General features: G+C 54.9%; 1 protein-coding gene across 1 annotated transcript in view; it reads left to right on the top strand.

Moving 5' to 3' along the window:
- The window catches only part of LOC144728295 (EF-hand domain-containing protein D2-like), an 86,848-nt gene extending 64,201 nt beyond the window's left edge, over positions 1-22,647 (top strand). Inside the window, exon 4 of the mRNA XM_078607614.1 lies at positions 20,954-22,647. Coding sequence (XP_078463740.1) covers positions 20,954-21,088 — 135 coding nt within the window. The 3' untranslated portion in view covers positions 21,089-22,647. The remainder of the gene's footprint in view (positions 1-20,953) is intronic.
- The last annotated feature ends 1,408 nt before the right edge of the window (positions 22,648-24,055 follow it).

Genomic DNA, 24,055 nt, shown 5'->3' with positions numbered 1-24,055 from the left:
GCATGACAATTCCAAATCCTTGGCAGCATGTCACCATCTCAAGATAAATGCCCCATACAGTATATACATCGTTAACAATGACAGCACAAGCTATACATTAACAATCACGAACAAAGCTCAATACCAACCATACATTGTTAACAATCACAAGCAAAGTTTCGCACACACATTGACAACACTCACGAGCGAAGCTCCACACAGTTTACCCAACAACAGTCACGATTCCCCGACGACAATGAAGAAAATGTCAACAAAAAAATCATTAATCCGGAGCGCGTAAATGTACGAAATGTCAGGGGCCTGGTCTCCCGACCTCCAACCTTTGGCCAGAGCAGCAAAGGCGGCGACCAGCGTGTCGGTCCATGTGCCGGCGCTGGTTACAGTAAGAATGGCGCCCTCACTGTCCGGTCGCAGCGCTGATGACGCGGTATGCTAGGTTGAAGCCAGCTGTCGTCCAGCAGTGAAGGTCGCAGCGCTGATGACGCGGCGTTGCTAGGTTGCAAACAGCTGTCACCCGGCGGTGAGGGACGCAGCGCTGATGACGCGGCGTCTCCGGGTTGGCCCACGCTGGGCCCGGAAGTGACGTCGCTCCCAGCAGTCATTGCTCCTCCGATGGAAGTGATGTCATTCCCGGAAGTATCGCTCACATTCGTGGAGGGAAAGGCGGCGGCTGGCTCGGGCGAGCGCCGCGCCTCCTCTCTCTCTCCCGCCATCAGCCGCGAGCACCGCATCTCGCCCAGGAGGGAGGTGGTGGCGCAGAGCAGCTCTGCGAGGCGAAGCAGCGCCTCCTCCATCTCTGCTCCCGACGCTGGAGAGGGGACGGTCGGCGGAGCAGACAGCTGCTTAGCCGGCGGTGCGGCGTTGTTTTCGGCCGGCGGTGCAGCGTCGCTGTCGGCCGGCGTTGGCCGCCCCATCGCTGCTTGCTCCTCTTCATCGCCGTCAGGACTGAAGGTACGTGGCTTACTTCTTGTCTCCATAGCCACTTCTGACGCCAAATGTAACGGGTTCCGGAGACACTTGTAGAGGTAACTTCTTTATTACAACACAACACTCCAACAGTCCAACTCTCCAACAGTCCTGATACTCTGTTACAGCCTAGGTACACAGCCTAGGTACACAGCCTAGATACACTACTCTGGCTACGCTCTGGAACTCGCCCTCACAAGGTCGTAGAGTCGGGAGTTCCAGAGTCCCACCACTGGCTCTCACATCATCCCAGGGTCTTCAGATGGCTGGTCGTGGGTCTTGGGTCTTGAGTTACAACTGGCCCCGATCGTCCAGGGAGCTCCACTTATATGCCCAGTCCCCAACGAGGGGTGGGGCCGTGTGCGCCCCCAGATATCCCACAGAGCACACACAGCCCCCCCCTTTGGCGGCGCCAAGGGGATTAAGCGCCTGGGAACTCAACGCCTGATGCCAAGGGGCTTAAGCGTCTGACCCGCCTGAGAACCCACGCCTGGCGCCAAGGGGATTAAGCGCCTGGACTCGCCTGGGATCCCAGAGCCCCCAGCAGCCGCTCCCTTCTTATGTCACTACACATGCACAAGAGCCCTGGGGTGCCAGTCGGGACAATGCGTCTGCGTTGGCATGTCTGGTCCCTTTGCGATGCACTACTTGGTACCTGTACTCCTGCAGGCGCTCTATCCATCTGGCCAGCTGGCCTGAAGGCTGGTCGATGCGGAGCGAATACTGCAAGGCCGCGTGGTCAGTGCGGACCGTAAATTTGCGACCAAACAGGTAGGGTCGGAATTGCTGCACGAAGTGAACGACTGCCAGGAGTTCCCTACGTGTGACGCAGTAGCGCTGCTCCGCTGATGAAAGCACGCGACTACCATAGGCGATAACCACCTCCCGACTCTGCTGGACTTGCGACAAAACACTGCCGATGCCCACATCGCTGGCGTCCGTGTCCAGGATAAAGGGGAGGCCAAAATCCGGAAAGGCCAATGGTGGTGCATCTGTCAGACGTGAGCGCAGCTTCTGGAATGCCTCTTCCTCCAGAGGGCCCCAATAAAACCTATGGTTCTTCGCTGTCAACACGTGCAAGGGCTTGGCAATGGTTGCGAAGTTGGGTACAAACCGGCGGTAGTAAGAAACGAAACCCACAAACCGGCGTACCTCTGGAACCGTTGTGGGAACAGCCCAGGCCCTCACGCAGGCCGTCTTTTCCGGGTCTGTAGCCACTCCAGACTCACTGACGACGTGGCCCAAGTAGCGTACCGACGACTGCATAAGGTGGCACTTCGACGGCTTGAGCTTCAAGTTCGCGTTCCGGAACCGCAGGAATACCTGATGTAATCGGTCAATATGTTCCTCGAATGATCGGCTGAAAACAATGACGTCATCCAGGTAGATGAGGCACGTTTCCCATTGGAGGCCTGCTAAGGCCAACTCCATTATGCGTTGGAACGTTGCCGGCGCAGTCTGGAGGCCCATAGGCAGGCAGTTGAACTCGAACAGGCCCTGTGGTGTCCGGAACGCTGTTTTAGGCCGGGAGTCTGCATCTAGTGGGACTTGCCAGAACCCGGACAATAAATCCAGCGTACTGAAAAATTTTGCTCCCGCCAGTGCATCCAATGAGTCGTTGATACGTGGTAGGGGATATGCGTCGGCCAGCGTGACGGCATTGAGGCGTCGGAAGTCCACACAGAATCTCAGTGACCCATCTGACTTCTTGACTAGGACCACCGGTGCCCCCCAGGGACTCGAGGATGGATAAATTATGTCGGCCCGCAGCATCTCCTGCACCGCTTGTTGAATGTGCCCTTTTTTCCATTGGGCTCATTCTATATGTGTTTTGGCGCAGGGGTGCGGCATCTCCCGTGTTGATGTGGTGCTGCGACAGATTTGTGCGCCCTAGGTCGAACGGTCCCCGGCTGAACACGTCCGAGAACTCCTGCAATAACGAGTGCAGCTGCTGTTTCTGGTCGGGCGGCAATCCCGGCTCAGGCCCCGCCAGCTGGTCCATCCACGATTCGGCCCTTCTGTCCTCGGACTGGCTGATGCTGCCTACAAGCTCGGGCTCTGTCCCTGGGGCTCCTAGTGACAAGGGACTAACGTGGGCCAGAACTGTTCCCTCCTGCACCGTCGCTGTTCTATCGGAGGTGTTCAGCACCTGAATGAACAGATGCTGGTTCCTCTGTACAATAGTTTCGGCTCCCACCAGCGCATGGCGATCCATGGCAGCTGACGCCGGAGACACCAGGATGGGTGAGTCTGGTCGGGCTGTCACGAGGGGGGACCGATATTGCAGCAGAATTAGCATCTGGGCTGCCGGGGGAATGGAGACAGACTTACTGACCAGAGCCTGCACGTAGGGTACACCCCGGCTGGCCCCCTCCGCCTTTAGGAAATGGAGATGCGTTCCCTGGACTTCCACCCGCCCATTGGCCAGATCGGTTTTCATTGGCATCCGCCTCAGAAAGTCCGTCCCCAACAGGCAGGGTACAGGCAATGTTGCGGAGACAAGGATGGGTCCTGCTACCGAAAGCTGCCCAATCTGTATCGGGGCTTCAACCTGGCCCAGGAAGCCCATGCTGCCTCCATTTGCTGCAATGAACGTTGTCTTGACAGGGACTAAAGGTCGGATTTTATCCGGCAGCATCTCGTGCATGGTGCTCGAGATGATCGTGGCTGATGCCCCCGTATCCACCAAGATATGTGCTGACACTCCCGCGATTTCACCGACCAGGTCCGAGGTTCCTGACGTGGCCGCTACCACCCGCCTTGCCAGCTTCCTCCATTGTGTGGCTGAGTCCGGCCACTGACCAGGCGGCGTCTCGTTATCCTGTGGTGCATGGTGAAATGATGGGGGATGGATGTGAATGGATCAAAGATGGGGTTCCTCCCTTTGGAGTGCGTCGCAGCAGGGTGAACGCGCCCTTGTTACATAGTGTGGGCTTACCCCTGGGTTGCGGGCTGGGCTCTCTATGTGGTGCAAATTGCCCCCCCTTGGTGACGTAGGATGGGCCCCCCTTGTGGTGTGGGGGGGGGGGCCCATTGTAGGGGGCGGTGGGGACTGGGGGGTGGGCCTTCCCGTGAGCCCCTCCCTTCTCCCCTCCCTTTCCTTTGTCACGGGGGCGTGGTCCCCCTGGTTCCGTCTCGCTCTGCCGCAAAGCGGTGGTGAGGCGGGCCGTGGAACTGCTCCAGGGCGCAATGTCAATTTTGTGGGCTGCCTCCGCCCTAGGGCCGTTGCCCCTGGCAACTCGCCGGCGTCGTAGGTAACTGGTGACGTCACGCCCGCCGGCGACGTCACGCCCACCCGCGAACCCACGCCCGCCCGCGAAACCACGCCCGCCCGCGACGTCACGCCCGCCCGCGACGCCACGCCCGCCCGCGACGTCACTGCCGGCCGCGACGTCACCGCCGGCCGCGACGTCACCCCCGGCCGCGACATCACCTCCGCCCGCGACGTCACTTCCGCCCGCGACGTCACCTCCGCCCGCGACGTCACTTCCGCCCGCGACGTCACTTCCGCCCGCGACGTCACTTCCGCCCGCGACGTCCCTCCCGGCCTCGGCGCGATCCCCGGCGCGGTCCCCGGCCTCTGCACGATTCCCGGTGCGGTCCACGGCCCCGGCGCAATTCCCGGCGCGATCCGCGACACCACTTTCTGCCGCGACGTCACTTCCGGATGCAACGTCACGTCCGTTCGCGACACCATTCCGGGTCGCGACGCCACTTCTGGTCACGACGCGATCACCGGCCCCGGCGCTATCCCCGGCGCGATCCCCTTCCCCCGACCCGGACAATGGGGACCGGGGAACGACACCGACGGCGCCCACCCCCAGGAGACTCCCGGTAAGTTCGCGGCGTCGGAATTGTAATTGCTCGGCCCGACCGAGAGGCCGGGCGGGACGGCGTCACTCGCCTGGATCCTGTCTGCGTTCGGCCCCGGCGGGTTCCAGGTGACGTTGGCGCCCTCCGGCTCCGTGCGGCACCCCCTCGCCACATGCTCCTCTCAACCACAATGGTGGCAGACCCACGGGGCGTTCCGTCGGGGGGGCTCGGCGCGATGTTGTAGAGGCGGCTGCCAGCGACGTGGCGGCTGGTCGCGCCCCTGGTCCCTCTGCTCCGCCAGTCCCCGGATCACCGCGTACACCTCCCGCAGCGATGGCTCCATCTCAGACGTCGGGGGTCCGTTCCCAGCTGCCCCACAGGCAGCCTGTGGCGACGGTGCAGGTTCGGCGGTTGGTGTCGCTGGACCCCGTAGCGCCGCGGCAACGGCTCGGCTGTTCCCCCCCGCCACGCCAGCCACCGGGCCGACGGGTGGCGCCCGGCCCATGACCTGCTCGTGGGCTTGGATGGTCCGGGCAGCCCACAGCGAGGTGCGTTCCCCCGGCGTCACCACGGGCATTACAACGCCGGCGCGGCAAGGTGCTCGACCACGAGGTCCTCGAGCGCTTCTTCAGCCAGGCGAGGGAAAGCTCTCCTCGCCAACACGAGCAGCGCACCCCTGTAGGCTAAAGGGGATTCTTTAGCCCCTCGCTGGCGATCCTGGAACCGTTTAAAGGCTCCTTCCGCCGGGCAATAGATCTCCCCCAAAGCCTCGTAGGCCGCCTGTAGCGTGGACTTGCTGTGCGAGGGAAGGGAGGTGTAAGAGGAGAGTGCTTCTTCGCCCAGAACGGATGGCAGCGCTCGTAGTGCCTCTTCGTCTGTCCACTTGAGAGCGTGGAAGGCAGCCTCGAATCGGCGGACAAACCCCTCCCAATCTTCTTCCTCAGCCACGAACTTGTCGACGGGCCCCAGCCGACGCGGCCGTCCGGCCACCTGCTCTCCATGTTGGGTGTTTAGCCCTGGGGGTTTTGGCGGGAGCGGCGGCGGCTGGCGTGACGAGGTTGGTTGCGGCACCTGCCCGGCCGGCTGGTCGGCCTCCGGGTCCCGTGGCCTCTCCTCCCATAGTACGCGTGGGGGTGGGGGTCCCGGTGCTGGCGGGCCCCCCATAGGGAGCCTCTGCAGTAGCTCCTGGAGTGCCCTCTCCACGCGGGCCATGCGGTCCTCCATGGGGTCCTCCAGGCGATCCAGGCCCCCTGCTGCTGCTTCTGATAGCAGGCCCCCTTGTTGCCCGGCATGGGAAGGATCCCCGGCCCCTGCTTCCTCTTCCCTTGGCTCATTTCCGCGGGGATTCTTCTTTGTAGCCATTGTAATCCCACCGCTGCCACCAGATGTAAAGGAGAGCCGACACAAGATTGCAGGTGTCTCGTCCTTTAATCCTTTTCTTCCATCCACACCTGTCCCCAGCCGTCCCAATATCGTTCCCGCCAAAGGCCCCCTCTTCCCGCCCGTTCTCTCCTTATATCTCCTCGATCACCCCTCCCACTCACCCACCTATTGGTGGGAATCCTTCCCCTGACACCCCTACAGTAGTAAGGGATACGGACTGGACCTCGAAGGTGGCGGGAGCCATTGTTAGATAGAGCTCTTTAATTTTCAAGTGAGCATTGTAAACGACCGCTAAGCCACCACCCCGCTAGTTAGTTGCGCGAGGTTTATGAAGAACCTTGTATCCTGGGGGCGCAACTTCCAGAGAGATGGCTGGCGGGGAGTCTTGCCTGCACCAGGTCTCAGTGATGAGCAAAAGGTCGATGTGGTGGTCCGAGATGGTGTTGTGAATCAGGGCTGATTTTTTGGTGATGGAGCGTGCGTTGAGTAGGCCGAGGCGGATGTGTGAAGGTAGATGTGAAGATCCGTTGCAGGTGAGGCGTCGAGGGAATAGAGGAGATGGCTGGTTCGAGGTCGACCTGTGAACGGCGGCCCCTACCACCTCTGCAACCACGGTGCCGATGCAGTCTCCGACGTTGACCTCGGAGAAGCCCAAGGACAGAGAGCGTCCTCAGGAGCGCGGGTTCTAGGTGCAGATGATGAAGAGATGGTGCATGTCGTAGCCCTATTATATCAGCCCGTGCTGCACCGATGGTGCTGATGAAGGGGCCCGGATTCGGGTGGACTCCAATCAGCGGCTCTGCTGCCCTGAGCAGCAAGTCGAGGTGGCGTTGTCCAAGCACCACGCTGTCAGCAAGCACTTCCCCGTACGTAGCGGATGCAAACACGTCCGTGTAAACACTCGTTGAGCGCGTACACGGGCGTACAGAACCACGCAGGCGGGGCGTACAATGGAGCAGCCAGAAGAACACGAGGTCCAGTGGATTAGCTGACCACGCGCTGTGCTCCAGCTCGCAGGTGATGCAGCAGGATGGACAACCTCGCAGAGCTCCCGTTCACTGGTGGTGCTGGGCAGCAGGCAAGCCAACTCTCTCGTGTTGAGGAGATGACAGTCTGCTTCGCGTTCCCACTCGCTGATGGTGGTGAACATTGGACGGAGCACGTCGAGCTCCACTTGCTGGCGATGCTGGGGCACGCCAAGCTCACACTCGCTGATAGAGGAGGAAGAGGTGCCTTGTGAGGACGTTGCTGGCAGGAACCGTACCCGGGGCGGCTGTTAAGCCGCGCTGCATGAACAATACAGCCAGCGTCCTCCAGCATCGTGAGTCGACGCAGCAGGCCTCGTTTACTCGCAATGGCCAACAGCTGTGCGATGCGGCAGTTAAGGCGAGTTGTGTGACACTGCAGTAAACGGCATTTGTCAGCTGTTGTAGCGCCGCGAGGCGTGTGCAGTGAACACGGAGGCGGGCGGGGTTGGGTGCAGGGATCTGCCGCCACCCAAAACTAGGGCGACGCCAAAGTAATAATGAAAATAATAAAACAAAATAAATTTTATGAAAAATATAATGGAAGATTAAAATAAGAAGAGCGGTGGTGAGTGAAGAAGGACGAGGGTAAGGTACGAGGTGTGGTTACGGTTGATAAACTGTGAGAGCGATCCGGGACTGCAGCCAGCTGCGGCGCTGTCGCATGGAAATTTAGCAGGGTGATTGGGTGCCAACTCCCAAGGTCGCTGTGGGCCCCCTTCCCCTTATATATAAGGGATATTACCCCTACCCTCATGGACTCTGGTACTGGACCCTCCGCCAAAGTTTCCCTGTACAGTTGTAACACGTCATGCTTGATGGTGTCCCAGAATTTGCCATAAAAATCGGCCGGTATTCCGTCATTCCCTGGTGTCTTGTGCAAACGTAGACGTCTCACCGCCTCATCCAGTTCCTGCATTTGAATTTGCTTATTAATCAAAATCAAGAGCCCTGACCTTCTCGCGCCGCCTCAACGATGCCTTCTGTCTGCGTCAATCTGCCCAGACTAGGGCCGACCAGCTCATGGATTATGCTTTTCCCCCTCCTCTACTGCCCTAACCCGTGCCCTAAAAACGAGCTGCGCCACCCTTCAAGCGACAAGGAGATTTTATTCTTTAGATGTCTTACTTCGTCCATCACTGGATAACCCAGTTCCAGCAGCCGATATACCTTCTCTAGCTGATCATTCAGGCCCCTTAACTCATTTCTGACACTTATTTATTTGCTGTGTGCCTGAAAAAATCCCTTGGTCCGGCTTTTGACCATTTCCCACCATTCTGCCATAGTGCTAAAGCAGCACTGTAGGCTTCTCCATTCTTCGTAGTGTTTGATGAAAACCCTCGTCACCTTCTTGTCCACTAAGACACTCACGTTCATCTTCCAGATCCCTTTCCCTAACCGTAATACACCTGGAATTCGTAGCCTCGCCGTAATCAGTTTGTGATCTGAAAATGAGAACGGTTCAGTCTCCAAATACTCCACTATAATTTTAGCAGAGACAAAAATAAAATCTATTCTTGAAAGCAGAGATCCCGAACTACTGGCCCAAGTGAAACCTGGACATGCTGGGTGCAGCAACCGAAAGGCGTTAGTTAAATCAAAATCCATAACCAAGTCACTGAGTTTCCTTGAAGAGGGGTCTATCCTCCTGCCCCAGAAGTAGACAGCACATCTGACAGGCCGAGCGGACAGTTGAAATCACCCCCCCCAATATGACATGCCTCTGCGTAATCAGCAGGGCAGCTATATTACCCCATAGTTCCACTCACTCCGCATACCGCGTGGGGGCATATACGTTAATTAGGCGTACTGCAGCTCCGTCGTATGTGGCGTTGACATATTGCAGATGGCCAGTGCCTCCTGTACCTCGACCCTTCTACGGTCCTAGGAGGATGGCTACCCTAGTACACTTATTAGCGTTGCCCCAGGACCAGAAAGAGTGCCCATCCCAGGGCTCAAACAGCTTCACGCGGCCGAGAAAGTATGGCAGGTGGCATTCCTGCAGGACATATGTCTTTCTTTAAAGTTCGCAGAACAGGACCCTGTGGGGTGGGCTGGTAGGACCGAACAATTGAATGGCTATAATAAAATGAAATGGCAAAAAATGGCCACCAATAAGTGGATGCCCCGTGGCCCCGCCCTCCACCCGCGTAACCCCGCCCCGGCCACCCGTGGCCCCGCCCCATCTCGGTGTCCCCGCTCCCAGCTCGTTGCCCCGCCCCTTACCGCCATAACCCCGCCCCAACCCCGCGTAGCCCCGCCCTCCACCTCGTGCCCACGCCCCCTGCCGCCGTTGCCCCGCCCAATACACCCCGAGCGGGGGAGAGATTCTCAGGCCTGGCTCGGCTGGAGAGCCGCCGACGAGGGGGGGGGTAGGGAGTTGTTTTTAATGTAGAAGCTTTAAATTTAAATGTTTCTATTAAAAAAACATCAGGGAATGTAACATTGTTAAACATTAACTCCCTTTCACACACACGGGGGAACTATACGAAGGGAGAGCTTGAGGCCTAGGTCTAGGCTTTAGGCCTAGCTGTAGGCCTTAGGCCGCCGTGAGTTAATTGTTAATATAAATGTTTTAATTATTTATGTAAAAGCTTTAAATGTAAATGTTGCTATTAAAAAACATCAGGGAATGTAACATTGTTAAACATTAACTCCCTTTCACACACACGGGGGAACTATACGAAGGGAGAGTTTGAGGCCTAGGTTTAGGCTTTAGGCCTAGCTGTAGGCCTTAGGCCGCCGTGAGTTAATTGTTAATATAAATGTTTTAATTATTTATGTAAAAGCTTTAAATGTAAATGTTTCTATTTAAAAACATCAGGGAATGTAACATTGTTAAACATTAACTCCCCTTTACACACGCGGGGGTACGATACGAAGGGAGAGTTTCAGGCCTAGGTCTCGGTTTTTGTAGGGTCATGCCAAGTGTTTGCAGTAGGGGGCGATGTTGCTACACGGACGGACGGACGGACGGACAAACGGACGGACGATATAATCTAATTGGTGGCTGGTCCACTTCGTTCCTACCAGTATAATGCACCGTTGCTCTACGCTTAGCCACACCCCAAAGTCCCCTCAAATTGACTGATGCTATGGAGAGCTCCATGACCAGGGGTGTCTAGATAGGCTCAGAAACGTCCTCCAGAAATGAATAACAATTCTTGTCGACCAAGTCCAGGAGACATTCAGCACTCATGGGTTTTGGGGAAAACCCCCTCCTGGCTCGTCTTGGTTGTTACTTCTTCAGATGTAACCAAGTCTGTTGAAGAGTCTGATGGCCGAGGGCCTTCCCAGGGGGCAGATCGTGGTGAAGCACTCTGTGTCCTCCACTTCCTCTTTGCTGTCCTCTCGAAAGATCCCCTCTTGTCACCTTTCTTCTGTTGCACCCCTTTGCCCTCTGTCGCCTCCACCTCCTCCGCCCAATCAGCCACTGTTGGCTTAGAGGCCACCTCCTCCATCTCATGGCTTTGGGCCCATCTTCCCGCCGGCTCGTGGATTCTACCCCTTCTACGGATGGCGTTTCCAGTTCCTCCCTCTCGTCCAACAGGGGCATTCTCTGGTCAGAAATTTCACCACCCACATCATCTGTTGCTCGGCTATGCAGCGTGTGCGCCGACCTGGCCTTGGTTGTCTCCCTGCTCCCTCCATTGGTAGTCTGGTCCTTATGTGCCCGGACCATATTTGCGTATGATTTCGGGGCAATTCCGGTACAGATGATCCTTGCTCCCACAAAGGATACATTGTGATGAGATGCGGCACTCATCTACTATGTGGTCCAGTGATTTTCAGCGATAGCACACTCGTGCTTCACACACCGCCGCCAGATAGCCTCGTCTACCACACCTCCTGCAAAGTTTGGGTTGGCCCTCGTAATGACGTAGCCCCTGCTGCCCCTGATGTTAAGGGCACTCGGGATCTGCTGCAGGGCACCGTCCACAGCTTTTAATCTCACCCACCACTGCCTAGCCCCTGTCCAAATGCCCAGCGAGTCCAGGACATGCTTGCCACTCGACAACAAAAGGCAGTGCTGTCACAACCACACCTCCACATCGTGGTCTAGTAGTGATTCGTTATACAGAAAAACCGTCACCATTTTTGCGTCCAGTTCTGACAACAGTTGCAGTTTGAGCAGCGACAGAGTCCTCTCGCCTACCTTTTCCTCAAACCATGTCAGGAAGCGCTGCAATAAGTTGCTCATCCTAAAACTGACGTCAAAAGCCCTGCCGCCCGGCAAAGCTATCCTGTGGATCTTCTCCCCGAGTCGCGCTTACCTCCACTGAGTCACCGACAACTCTTTGCACGTTCATGCTTCCGCAACGTCAACTCTTCAGATCTTCTTTCCACAGCTCCACTGCTCCTGAAGCTCCTCAATAGCTTACCGCTATTAACTCATTACGGCCGTGTGACAGCTCCTCCTCTTCTTCCTCTCCACTGCCTCCCACTACTCGTCCAGTGGTGTCTCTCTGTCTTGACGGCATACAGCCGGGTCTCCTGATGATGGGGTGGCCGTCTAAGAGCCACGGGCAACCGCGCTCGACCCACACAAGCCACGCGGTGCCCTCGCCACTGCTGGCCTTCCCACAGTTCAGTGGTGGCATGCCTGGATTTACCAGCATTGTGAATTGACCAATGTATGCAAAGTATTTATTTCATTTCTTATCCGATCTTTTCCATGAGAAAGAGGAGTACTCTCTCTCCTTTGTGAAGTATTGGGAGACTTTACCAATTTGATTTCACCCCAACAGGCTGGCCATCAAATCCATGCTCCTTTTTCGGAGAGACGGGGGTCATAGTTTACGAGCATGTGGCATCGTGTTCCACGCCTGGTGCGGCGCAGCCAACCACTACAACGGGCACCCGGAGTAGTAGGGGATCACTCCGGCGCATTATGAGCCAACCTAAAGGCCTTCCTACAGGCTTCTCAGTGTTACATAGCTCTCAAGTCAAGTTTGTCTCCTGTCTGTGGTGCCAAGTTCCTTTCAATTAAAACACTTATAGAAGAAACAAAACGTTATGCAAGCACAGGAACTAATGCATTATTATCCTCAACATTTTTTTAAATGGTATACGTATTACAGCGGATATCACAGAACCACTTCTAAGATCTGTAATAACAGCCATAGAGGGTTCACGTGGGGATTGGCTTGCCGGTCCTGCTTGTAGCCAATAAGGGTTGAGATAGGGACCATGGCCCATGCGTCATCACTACAGGTCATCAGAAGTGATTGGCCTAGCCATTCGGGGCCCCAGCCAATGGGGAGCCGGATGAGGGGCGTGGTCCCGGGATTGACAGGGAACCATCGAGAATGGTCGAAGCTGTCCATGTACGATTGGCTGGGGGAACCATGTGACGAAGGGATTACGAGCGAGTGGAGGGAAACGATCGGGAGCAGACTGGAACTAACGAGAGCAGGGTCACGCGCGGACGGGGGCTGGGGTTGCCACGTGCGCGGTGGGGACTTAGTGCGTGGTCTGTCCTCTCTCCGTTGTCTGCCAGCAACGGAGAGTGAGTGAGCAAAGTGTATTGTGGAGTGGAAATAAAAGGACCGATTCCGAAGCCGTCTCTGGAAGGATTATTACACTGGTGTCAGAAGTAATTCTGCGACTGTTTGAACGATCGTCAAGATGTCTAAACACCTCAGAAAAAAGAACCTGCCCGTGCCTCTGTCGGAGGAAGAGGCCGAGACGGAGGAGGATGAGCTGTTGGGAGCTACAGCCCTGGTGCCGCCGACTGACGACGCTCGCCTCGACGCCTCTCAGCGTCGACCGCGGGAAGATGCGACCACCGCAGGACCGAGAGACGAATGGCGGCTGATGGCGGAGCAGATTGAGTCGTTGAGCGTAATTCTGCTAAGCCTGGTGACCGCGGTGGCGTCCTCACCAGCCGTGGGTCGCCAGATCGCCGATCAGCTGGACGCCGCAGGAAGGGGTCCTGCTATAGAAGCGGGACCCACCATTGCTCCTGCCACGCGGGAGGACGCCGTCGTCTTGGGTGGGGCGGCTGCGCCGGAGTCGTCGGCCGCCATTTTGGGCGCGCCTGCTACCACGCGGACGCCGGACGCCATTTTGTCTGTACCGAGCGGAGAGCGGGAACGGCGGCCGGAGACGCCCGCGGCACGCGCCTGCCACCGCGGACATCGCCTTCCACAAATAAAAGAATTTATCGCCGGGGGCGATTGGAGTGCTTTTACGTGGCGCTTCGAGTCGGCTTTTAGATCTGTCAACTGGACGGAGGAAGAAGTGCTGGGAGCGCTACCTACGCTGCTCGATGATGTGTCTCTGGGAGTCTTCTGCTCCATTTCGGCGTCCAAGAAGAAGACACTGCAGGATGCGTTCACAGAGATGGCAGAATTTTACGACCCGCCGACATCGGCCACCAGAAAATTTATGTCGCGTCGCCGGGCACCGGAGGAATCACCGTTGGCCTATCGGGGGGCGTTGATGGCGATGGCCATGGCCGCCTACCCCGACGCAACGGCCGAGCATTTGGATCCACTCATCCTTTCCCGCATGCTGGAGTTGTCTCAGGAGCTCAACATCTCTCTACCAGTGTGCGGCCACGAACCGCTTTCATCGCGGTGGGTGGCGCGCTGCCTGGACGCTAAGTTTAATCTCAAGCGGTGGGACCAGATGCCGGCGTGGACGGGGAAACCCGAGATCGACGGGCCGCCTCTGGGGTGGTCTCCGCGACTGGTTGTCCACTGCTCCGACGACTCGGGCGACGACGACATGCTGGCTGCTGCTGTCCCGCGTAGGATTCCGGGCCGGCGGCTGCGTGACCAGCGGGACGACTACACGGCCCGACCGCGTGCGAGGGCCGGGTCGTCCGACCACCGGCCGACGTCGGCCGCATGTTTTAAGTGCGGCAGACGGGGCCACTTCGCCCGTGACTGCCGCTGCCGACCTCTGCTGTCGCCTCCTCCGCCAAGGGGACATCCATCTCCTCTACCTGCCGTGGAACTGCAACAACCTCGGGCGAGTCGGCACAAATCGGACACCCGGCAGGTCATGTCACATCACTCATCCACTCGCACTCATTCTTACACTCCTAAGGCCGATTTTACTTCTCCTGCTCCATTGACACGCTCTGCTACACAGTGGAAGAAATTGGCTCGCAGGATTGTGGCTGAGGTGTCGGGCTCGTCGACGGTACGTGGTACCATCGACGGCGTTGACGTCCGTATCTTGGTGGACACTGGCGCATCGGCTACCATCATTTCGGATGTAATTTTTCATTTGTTGTCCATTCCTGCATCGAGAATACGCAAAGGTTAATGATGCGTGTGTTGCCGCCAATGGGGGGAGCATGGGTATCTGCGGACAGGTGGATGTGCGCATCGCTATCGGAAATATTACCGCCGCGGGACCTGTGTTAATTTCTCGCTCGCTAGCTGTTCCATGCTTGTTGGGGACGGATTTCTCGCGCCGGATGCCGTTGCGAATACGGGTCGACCAGGACTGTTTGGAAATGCCGGGGGGTCGTAGGATGGCGTTCCTGCCTTCCCTGCTGGCCAAGGCGCCTACAGGTAACGCAGTTACTGCTGTAGTTGCGGCTACGGTGGAAGTTCCATCGGGAGCGCAAATGCTCATTCCGCTACGTTACCGAAAACCGCTTCAAATGGGAAGGGGTGCGAAAGGCGTGCTATTATCCCCATCCAATTCCGTATCGAAATCCTTTTCTTTGGCGGCGGCACAAACGATTGTGCGCCCAGATCAGGCACCTTTCATACAGGTCTTGAATGGGGGACCTGATCGCGTTGTTGTTCCGGAGGGATCGGTGCTGGCTCACGCCACTACCAATTTCACCTCTTGTGAAAAACCGCCGCGCGCTCGGATGCCTGCTGATGGGTCTCCGCATGATCGTTCACAAGAACGCTGGATCGCGGATTTATGCGGAGAGAATTCTTCCTTGTCAAATGAACATAGGAACGCCTTGCGTTCGCTGTTGCTGCAGTACGCTGATGTGTTCAGCAGGAATGATTTGGACCTCGGACGCACATCGCTTTTGTCGCACCATATTGAAACCGGTGCATCGCCACCTGTCTGTATGCACCCTCACCGCATGAGCCCGGCGGAAAGGGAACACGTGCGTGGGGCGGTAGATGAATTGCTGGCGGCGGATATTATCTCGCCATCCAACAGTCCTTGGGGCGCGCCCGTCGTTTTGGTTAAGAAAAAAGATGGTGGTACGAGGTTTTGCGTTGATTTCCGCCGGTTGAACAAAATCTCGGTAGCGGACGCGTACCCCTTACCGAGGATGGATGACTCATTGGATGCTTTATCGGGTGCTAAATTCTTTTCCACCCTTGACCTGTCCTCGGGCTTCTGGCAGCTTCCCCTCGATGACGAGTCAAAACCCAAAACGGCATTCCGCACGCCGCAAGGCCTCTTTGAATTTAATCGGTTGCCGATGGGCCTGAACGCGGCTCCGGCCACGTTTCAGCGGCTCATGGAGTTGGTGTTGGCGGGACTGCAGTGGGAAACGTGCCTCATATATCTAGACGATATAATTGTCTTTAGCCGCACGTTCGAGGAACACCTCCAACGCCTTGAGACAGTTTTTCAAAGAATGCGGGCGGCTGACCTTAAGTTTAAACCGAAGAAATGCCACCTCCTGCAACACTCCGTCCGTTATCTGGGTCATATTTTCAGTTCGGACGGCGTATCCACTGACCCTCTGAAAACGAAGTGTGTACGTGAGTGGCCCACACCCACCTCAGTGGGTGATGTTCGGCGGTTTATTGGATTCGCTTCCTATTATCGCCGCTTCGTTAAGAACTTTGCGACGTTGGCAAAACCATTACACGTTCTGACTGGCAAAAATCAAAGGTTTAAATGGGGGGCGGAGGAAGAAAGTTCCTTTATGGCACTTCGGGACCACCTCGCCACGGCGCCTACGTTAGATTACCCAGATTTTTCACAGCCGTTCATCCTTGATACGGATGCTAGTGATATCGGCATTGGGGCCGTTTTGTCGCAACGTAAGGATGGGGTTGAGAGAGTGGTGGCGTATGGCAGCAGGGTTCTGTCCCCTGCGGAAACGCGATATTGCATGACAAGGCGGGAACTTTTGGCAATTGTCCATTTTGTTCGATTGTACCGACCGTACCTGTATGGACGGAAATTCCTGGTCCGCACTGATCATGCGGCTTTGCAATATTCCCTCAAGTCGGATCAGCCGTCAGGCCAATTGGCCCGGTGGTTGGAATCGTTACAGGAATTTTCCTTCGATATAACGTACCGAAAGGGAGCCCGTCATGCGAACGCTGATGCGCTCTCAAGGCTGCCGCCCGTTCCTCCGTGCACTTGCCTGACGGGCACGCACCGCTGCGCCGCACCGCCCACGTCGCCCTGCCCGGTTATGGGGGCGATAGCCAATGAGGACGACGCAGGGGCGAAAGCGAAAGAGGAGGACCAGCAAGTGTCGGTGGACACCGATGACACCTTACGGCTGCCGCACGCGGTCTGGTTGCGCGAGCAGGAGGCCGATGCCTCGCTGTCTCCACTACGTAAATTGGTTGGGAAACAGAAATCGCAATTGGCGGGCTGGAAGTGGCAGATGTTCCGGGGTAAGGTGGGATTGCTAATGTGTACTGACGGGGTGTCTGACCGACCACGCTTGGTGGTGCCTACTTCGCTTCGCTACGACCTGCTCCGTGCTCTGCACGCTGATAAGTTGATGCACCTTGGCGTCCAAAAGACTGTGGCCGCGATGCAAAAGGATTTTTTCTGGGCCGGTATGACGGCGGACATCAATGATTTTGTCCGCTCATGCCATGACTGTGCGAAAAGGAAGCCGCCTCGGAACCGCTATGTACCACCGTTGCGTTCCATTGAAGTGTCCCGTATTAACGAATTAGTGGCTCTCGACATTCTGGGGCCGTTTCCCCCGTCGGCTAGGGGCAATAAATACCTTCTGGTCGGGGTGGAATATTTTTCTCGATGGCCGATGGCCTGGCCTCTGCCCGACCAAACGGCAGCGTCCATCACCGACGCTTTCTTGAATGGGTATGTCATGGACAAGGGGGCACCTGAAAGGCTGCTCACAGATCAAGGCCGGAATTTCTCTAAATTGCTTAGGGAAGTTTGTGACGCGCTAGGTACAAAGAAAGTTCGCACCTCCCCATATCATCCACAAACAGATGGTATGGTGGAACGATTCAATCGTACCCTTTCCGCTATGCTTTGTCACACGGTCAGTGAAAAGCAAACCGATTGGGACTTGCACATACCAGGCGTTTTGGCGGCATACCGCATGGTTCCGCACACGTCCACGGGATACTCACCGTTTTTTTTTATGTATGGCCGTGAAAATGTTCCACCCATCGATGTGCAACTGGGTACGCCGAGTAAACAACCGTCCCGCTCCCTGCCTGACCACGTGCGTGACTCGCTTGAACGAGTAACGGAAGCGCGAGAGGCTGCCCGGTGTGCGACGGCCCGTGCTCAGGCAAGGAACGAGCGGTACGCACGTCGATCGCATACTCGCATGCCTTGGTCAGTGGGAGACCTGGCGTGGCTCCACTGCCCCCAGGTACCAGCGGGCACATCCCCTAAACTGCACAGGCCATGGCGGGGGCCTGTGACGCTCGTAGACGTTCGGAACTCGCAAAGTATCCGCGTTCAATACGGCAAACGTCGGTGGTATGTTCATTCCTCGCGACTTAAACCCTATGTTGACGCGCGTGTCGGTCCTTCATCCCCAATAGCTGACCTGCCGGGTTCTGCTGGGTCGACTACGCCGCTGGACACGCCCGTTGATCCCAGGGGGGATTGTGTTGTGCCTCCTGCAGATGAACAGGTTCTGAGGGCTGGGGAAGCCCCCGCTGCCCCCCCTCCAACGGGGCCCGCCCTGGACGTGACCAAGCACCAACAACCGACTTCTTCTTCGAGCCTGCCACCTCCTGTCCATCCGGAAGCAAAGCGACCTTGCGCTGGGAGCGGAGAGGGTCCCGCGTCGCGTACGCGGTCGAAATCTCTTCCGTTTCGTGAACATTTGATCGTTTCGCTCATTCCCTGTCGTTACCGCGCTGCAGGGGCGCCCTAATGTATGTTGTGATTTTTTTTTTTATTATGGGTGACTGTTTTGAATGTTGTTAGGCGCGGGAACGCCGGTTCACCCTCAAATTGTTAAACGCACCTTGGTGCCCTAATAAGATGTTGCGGAATTGGTTCTTCACCCTTTTCCCAGCCGAGACGGCTAAATTTTTTTCACCGGGGGGGTGGGGTGATGTAATAACAGCCATAGAGGGTTCACGTGGGGATTGGCTTGCCGGTCCTGCTTGTAGCCAATAAGGGTTGAGATAGGGACCATGGCCCATGCGTCATCACGACAGGTCATCAGGAGTGATTGGCCTAGCCATTCGGGGCCCCAGCCAATGGGGAGCCGGATGAGGGGCGTGGTCCCGGGATTGACAGGGAACCATCGAGAATGGTCGAAGCTGTCCATGTACGATTGGCTGGGGGAACCACGTGATGAAGGGATTAAGAGCGAGTGGAGGGGAACGATCGGGAGCAGACTGGAACTAACGAGAGCAGGGTCACGCGCGGACGGGGGCTGGGGTTGCCACGTGCGCGGTGGGGACTTAGTGCGTGGTCTGTCCTCTCTCCGTTGTCTGCCAGCAACGGAGAGTGAGTGAGCAAAGTGTATTGTGGAGTGGAAATAAAAGGACCGATTCCGAAGCCGTCTCTGGAAGGATTATTACAGATCCATTCGGATGAACTCTTATCCACATCAGGGAGCGGCACCTTCTTACCCACCCTGTGACAGAGTAATTTTCTTTGCGAAAGACGGCCAATCTGATATTTTAAATTCTTGGATTTGGCATTTAGTAAAGTCAAGTGCAAAAAAGAAGGTTAAAGTTCATGGGGTTTTTCGTGTGACCAATGCTGAGTCGGCTGGATATGCGTCTGCTGTAGACGTGATGTGGCCCTTCTCGTAGTCATGGAGGTGATGGCTGACGACGCCACCTCCAGCGGGCATACTGAGTATCCATAATAAAGGTTTTTTTTGGGTTAGAGCGCGTAAATATAAACCTGCCACCACCCGACAGCCAATTACAGTCGTAAGGTTTGTCACGTACACAAAACGTGCCAATTAGTTATTACTTCTGGAGTGTAAACCCACACCATTTACAATTCGAGTACGTTTCGCTGGTGATTACAACAACCAGCTTCATCTGGCGATTACAACAACCAGCTTCATCTGGCGATAGCCAGAATTCACTGAAGGTGATGGAGGAGGAGCGTAGTATCAATTCACTCGATGAACATATACCGTCATTTCAGCCATGGCCCCAACTGCTCCAAACTTATCCGTGGAGTTTGAAATATTAATATTCTCATATTTAAATGTTCTATGTGAGGAGTGTTCAGGTAGCTCAAAGGCTATTGTGCTGAGCTGGCACCTCTGACAATCCTGGGTTTGAATACAGACAACTGCCTGTGATTAAACAGTCCTCAAATGTAAAGAGTGGGGTGGTGTCAGCCAGATCACAAATCATTACAAAAATATTGGTAATATTTTTGTTGTGACTGTGGTGCGACATCTCAGACTGTGCAACATCTCGTGGAGGACTGCCGGCGATTTGAAACAAATCCACGCGGCTACTCCTGAAGCAGTGGAATGGAAATCAAATATCGACATCAATTTGTAATCAGTTGCAATTCCCAAAAATGCCATACGAAAGAAGAAGATTACAAAAAAGCCATCTCACTGAATTCTTTTTTTGCCACTGATTTGGTTAAATTCTAGCTCTGGAAATGAAAAATATCGGCTTTACTGTCACACGACGAAAAATTCGCTCAGTGCAGAGCGGCTGGGAAGGTGCTGCCCTCTACTGCGTGACCCGGAGGTTATTTGAAACGGGCATCTCTGTATAGGTTGTCCCGTGGCGTGACCCTGACAGCACAATCGAGATAAAGTTGGGGGAGAAATTTATACCTTTTTATTACACGCGTTTATTTAACTCACTCGGTTGTTGTTGTTGTTGTATCCTTAAATCTTGTAACTCAATTTTAACCCACTTCCCAATGTGCTATCGACTGCAAACTTGGTATACGTATGTCATACTCGTGGCAATACTATATTCTATCATTTAAAAAAATTTTAACCATCTTTTTTATGTTATGTTTCGGCTTGGATCTAATTGTCCACGCTCAACTGACCTTGGCTGTAAATCACCACGGCCCCTTACGTTATGGCAAGCCTCGGGGCCACTTCCTTGAGTCGTGTAGTTCTGCTATTACTCGTACGCTACATTTCATTAAAGCGAGTTTAAAAAAAAGTATTTTAAATATTACTTATTTTCAACGATTTTACTTAACTTGATTCCTCTGTTTGTCGTGGTCAAATCTTGTAATAAAAATGTCGTCCACTTCCCGTTGTTCAATCAATTCCACATTTTGCACACGTTCTAAGATCCGGTGACAATGCATGCCTGTATGAAAATCGACATCAATTAATTAATTAATTCGCTACTTTAAAGCAATTCACATTTTCTATGGACGCCCTATTATTTAGATATATTGGTGTAGGTCAAAAACGCCGCGGTCCCTAAACTGTGGAATCGGCTCGCACAAAAAGCCGGCACCACGTGTCTCAGGCGCCATTGACGAACTTCTCGACCGTGAGTTAAACGAAGTTGTTGATAAAACCCTTGTTTTTAAAGGAGTTTATTAACAACAATATTGTAATGCGTGTCATTGTAGAGGAGGGCATTGGATGTGGACGCCGCCTGTGCGTGCGTGGTGCGTGCCGACAGGTGCAGGCCATGACGGAGACGAGCCGCTTCGAGGCGGAGATCCGCGCGGAGCAGGAGGAGAAGCGGCGCCAGGCGGGGGAGCAGCAGCAGCGCCGCGCCGCCTTCCGCCAGCTCCAGTCGGCCTTTGCGAACTGAAGCCCCGGGGGATCGATGCATCGCTGCCACCGGCATTTGTCTCTCATGTCGGCTTTCCAATGCACTGCTTATTTGAATGGCCAACACGTTTGGGTGATGGTGGATACGAATGTATAGTCCCTTCCAAAAAAAACACATTACTGGGGAGCAGCGTATACTTCATGTATATTTTAAATACATGCGTCTAGAGTGGCAGTGAAAGGGACTGTTACTCAGCTCGCCACGGCTGTTGCACTTGATACGAATGCTCGCTCTATTTCAGACGCATCAGCGGTCAGCTCACGCATCGCACCACACAAAGCTGCCGAGAAATCCTCGCTTTGAGTGCCACCACCGTGGAGTGAGTTGGCCCTCCTGGCGTGAGCGGTGCTCATTACTGTGGGGAACTCTGACTGTGTGCGGTGGTGGTGGCTGCATGATCTATTACTACTACTTACTAATCGTTATCCGTGCTGCCGATGGAGTTGAGCAGTGACCTCGTTTAAACCGAGTCCCCATGACGGTTGACCTATTTTTAAACAACGCACTGCCCTCGTGTCAGTCCATTGCTGGATGAGGGCCTCCCCACACCGTGCGGTTCGCGTGTGTTGTTTGACCATACTTCACGACGCTGGTCAGTGCGGGTTGATGAAGGAGGGGGGGCAGTAGTAGTTGGGGGTACTGTATAGCAAAGTGCAGCAATGGAGTTTGGTGATGAGTGCTGCACTGCCATCTGCTGGCACCGTGGTCATGAACAACAGAAATGGGAGATTAACCTCCGCCGTGGGCAGGACCCATCTGGCATGCTCCACCACCCATGCTGCTGGGCTCAGGTGAGCCCGAATCAGTGGTTCCAGTCGTGGGCGCGTTTCATCCTCATGCACGGGTCACTTCTGATGTACGCGTCCCGTCTCAGTGTTGACAGCCCCACATCTACTCTGAGCTGCACATTTTATATAATGTATGTGATCAGAATCGTCATCTTTATTTAGACTGGAGGAATCCGATGAGCCATGAAGCTCTTTGACACATGACACGCAACCCCTGCACCTCCGATGAGCACGGTTGTCTACTTACGGTGCGAAAGAAGTTCAACATACAATCGTTTTTCATTTGTGTTTCGTGTGTTAAATACAGTTTTGTGTCAAAACTAGGACCCATATCGAACATCTGGCAGTTTCCAGCATTGGCCCAAGCAAGCCTGACTGCTGATGAGTCCACTGAATATCGAAGCCGGTCCAGTTTTTTTTGTTGAACCAATTCTGCTGCAGTGATGCACTTCCATAAGGCCGTGCGGCTGATGGGAAGTGTAACACAACTACATTTGTTATATTATGTGCAGGGACATATGTGCTTATTGGTTCACGCTTTTTCCCTTGACCGTAAGTCATATCCGGGGGGTTAGTTAGGGTCGTGATAGCCAGGATGATGTGCAGCACGCGTAGTCCACGTGGATGGGCGATCGACAACAGGTTGATTTGCTCGTTCAAAACCGAAAACTATTCCCAGCACCGTGGCATCTGTACTGTTGTAACATGTTCAAAGTTTTTACATTTTAAATAAATGTCAAATGAAAATCAGGGTCTCTCCATGTTGCCTGTCAATCATGGGGCAGTTCGACCATACTCCCCCACCATGGTAAGTGCAGATTGCTCAATTTCCGGATGAGCGCCGATAGGTCCGTTCGTTTCAGATACAATTCGCCAATGATAACAGCCGTGGTCGGGTATTGAACTCTCAAAGTGTCTGAGTGCAAGGCGCTGTGGCAATGCGCCACGGCGGGATAACTCCAGCGTCTGATGCTGCTGCGTTTGCAGTGTTGCACAAGCACAACCAACTTCACAATTTTTTATGTTTCAAATAATTACAAAGTGCAACAGACCACAAATAGATTCCAGAGCGCTGTACAGTACAACGCAAGTTTTAATAAAAGTCACATCACACGTAACAGCGTAATATATCAGCGTCAATGCATATTAATGGTACCAATGACGCTGCGTCGCCTTAAATCTAATATATAACAGGTGACGAATCGGGCAATCGCGTTTCAGGATGTGCTCAGGGCTATTGCCCAAAAACGTCGCCTTTTATGATTTGTTCCCCTATTTACGTCTGCACGCAGTGCTACTGAGGAGTGTGTTGGGTGCACGGTGGTGGGTCGCTAAGAGATACCGATCTGCAGGGTTGTACAGCACGCAGTGAGTCCACGGGCACTCCATCCACGATTCATCAGCAGTGCCACCACGAACCCCCAGTGCCACCACGAACCCCCAGTGCCACCACGAAGCGACAGCATTCGTCGTCATCGTTCTCTCGTCATAAACCATCACGCGAACGAAAATTGTCACCGCACCGCGCGCTTTCAGATGCGCTTCTGCGGCCGTCTGAAACGCTCTTCCGATATTAGGAAGCCACTGGGAGCTGTGTACTCTTAAATATACATTGAAAACTGATTTCTTTAGAACTGCCTTGTGTTTAGCTTGTTATCCTTCCCCCGCACCTCCGATTAGCAGCGTTTGGCTATGTACGGTCATTCACATCAGTAGTGCCAATCCTAATACTCCACCGCGCACGCTGATGCTGTTCTGAGCTCGAATGGGTGGTTCCAGTCGTGGACGCGTTTCCTCCCCACGCAGGGGTCACCTCTGATGCACGCGTCTCAGTGTTCACAGCCACACATCTGCTCTACACTGCACACGTTACATTATTGCAATGTCTGGTCAGAATCATTATTTAGGAGAGATGATTCCGATTAGCTATGAAGCGCTTCGTCACAGCTGCTGCGCAACCCCAGCGCCTCCGATTATCAATGGTTGGCTACGTATGGTGCGAACGAAGTTCAACATACACGCTAAATTTTTTATCGGCATTCTCATCAATATTATCAATCATAAGCACAATGATGAGATGGTGGTGAACAGGGCCGTCCATCGGAGGGGAGTGCGGGATCCCCCTTCAAAGAGGAAGTATTCCATCTAACATCTTCAC

Source organism: Lampetra planeri, chromosome 28, assembly GCF_965212315.1.
Source record: "Lampetra planeri chromosome 28, kcLamPlan1.2.h2, whole genome shotgun sequence".
NCBI lineage: Eukaryota > Metazoa > Chordata > Hyperoartia > Petromyzontiformes > Petromyzontidae > Lampetra > Lampetra planeri.
Note: the sequence above shows the minus strand (reverse complement) of the source record. Positions and strands in the feature narration are given on the sequence as shown.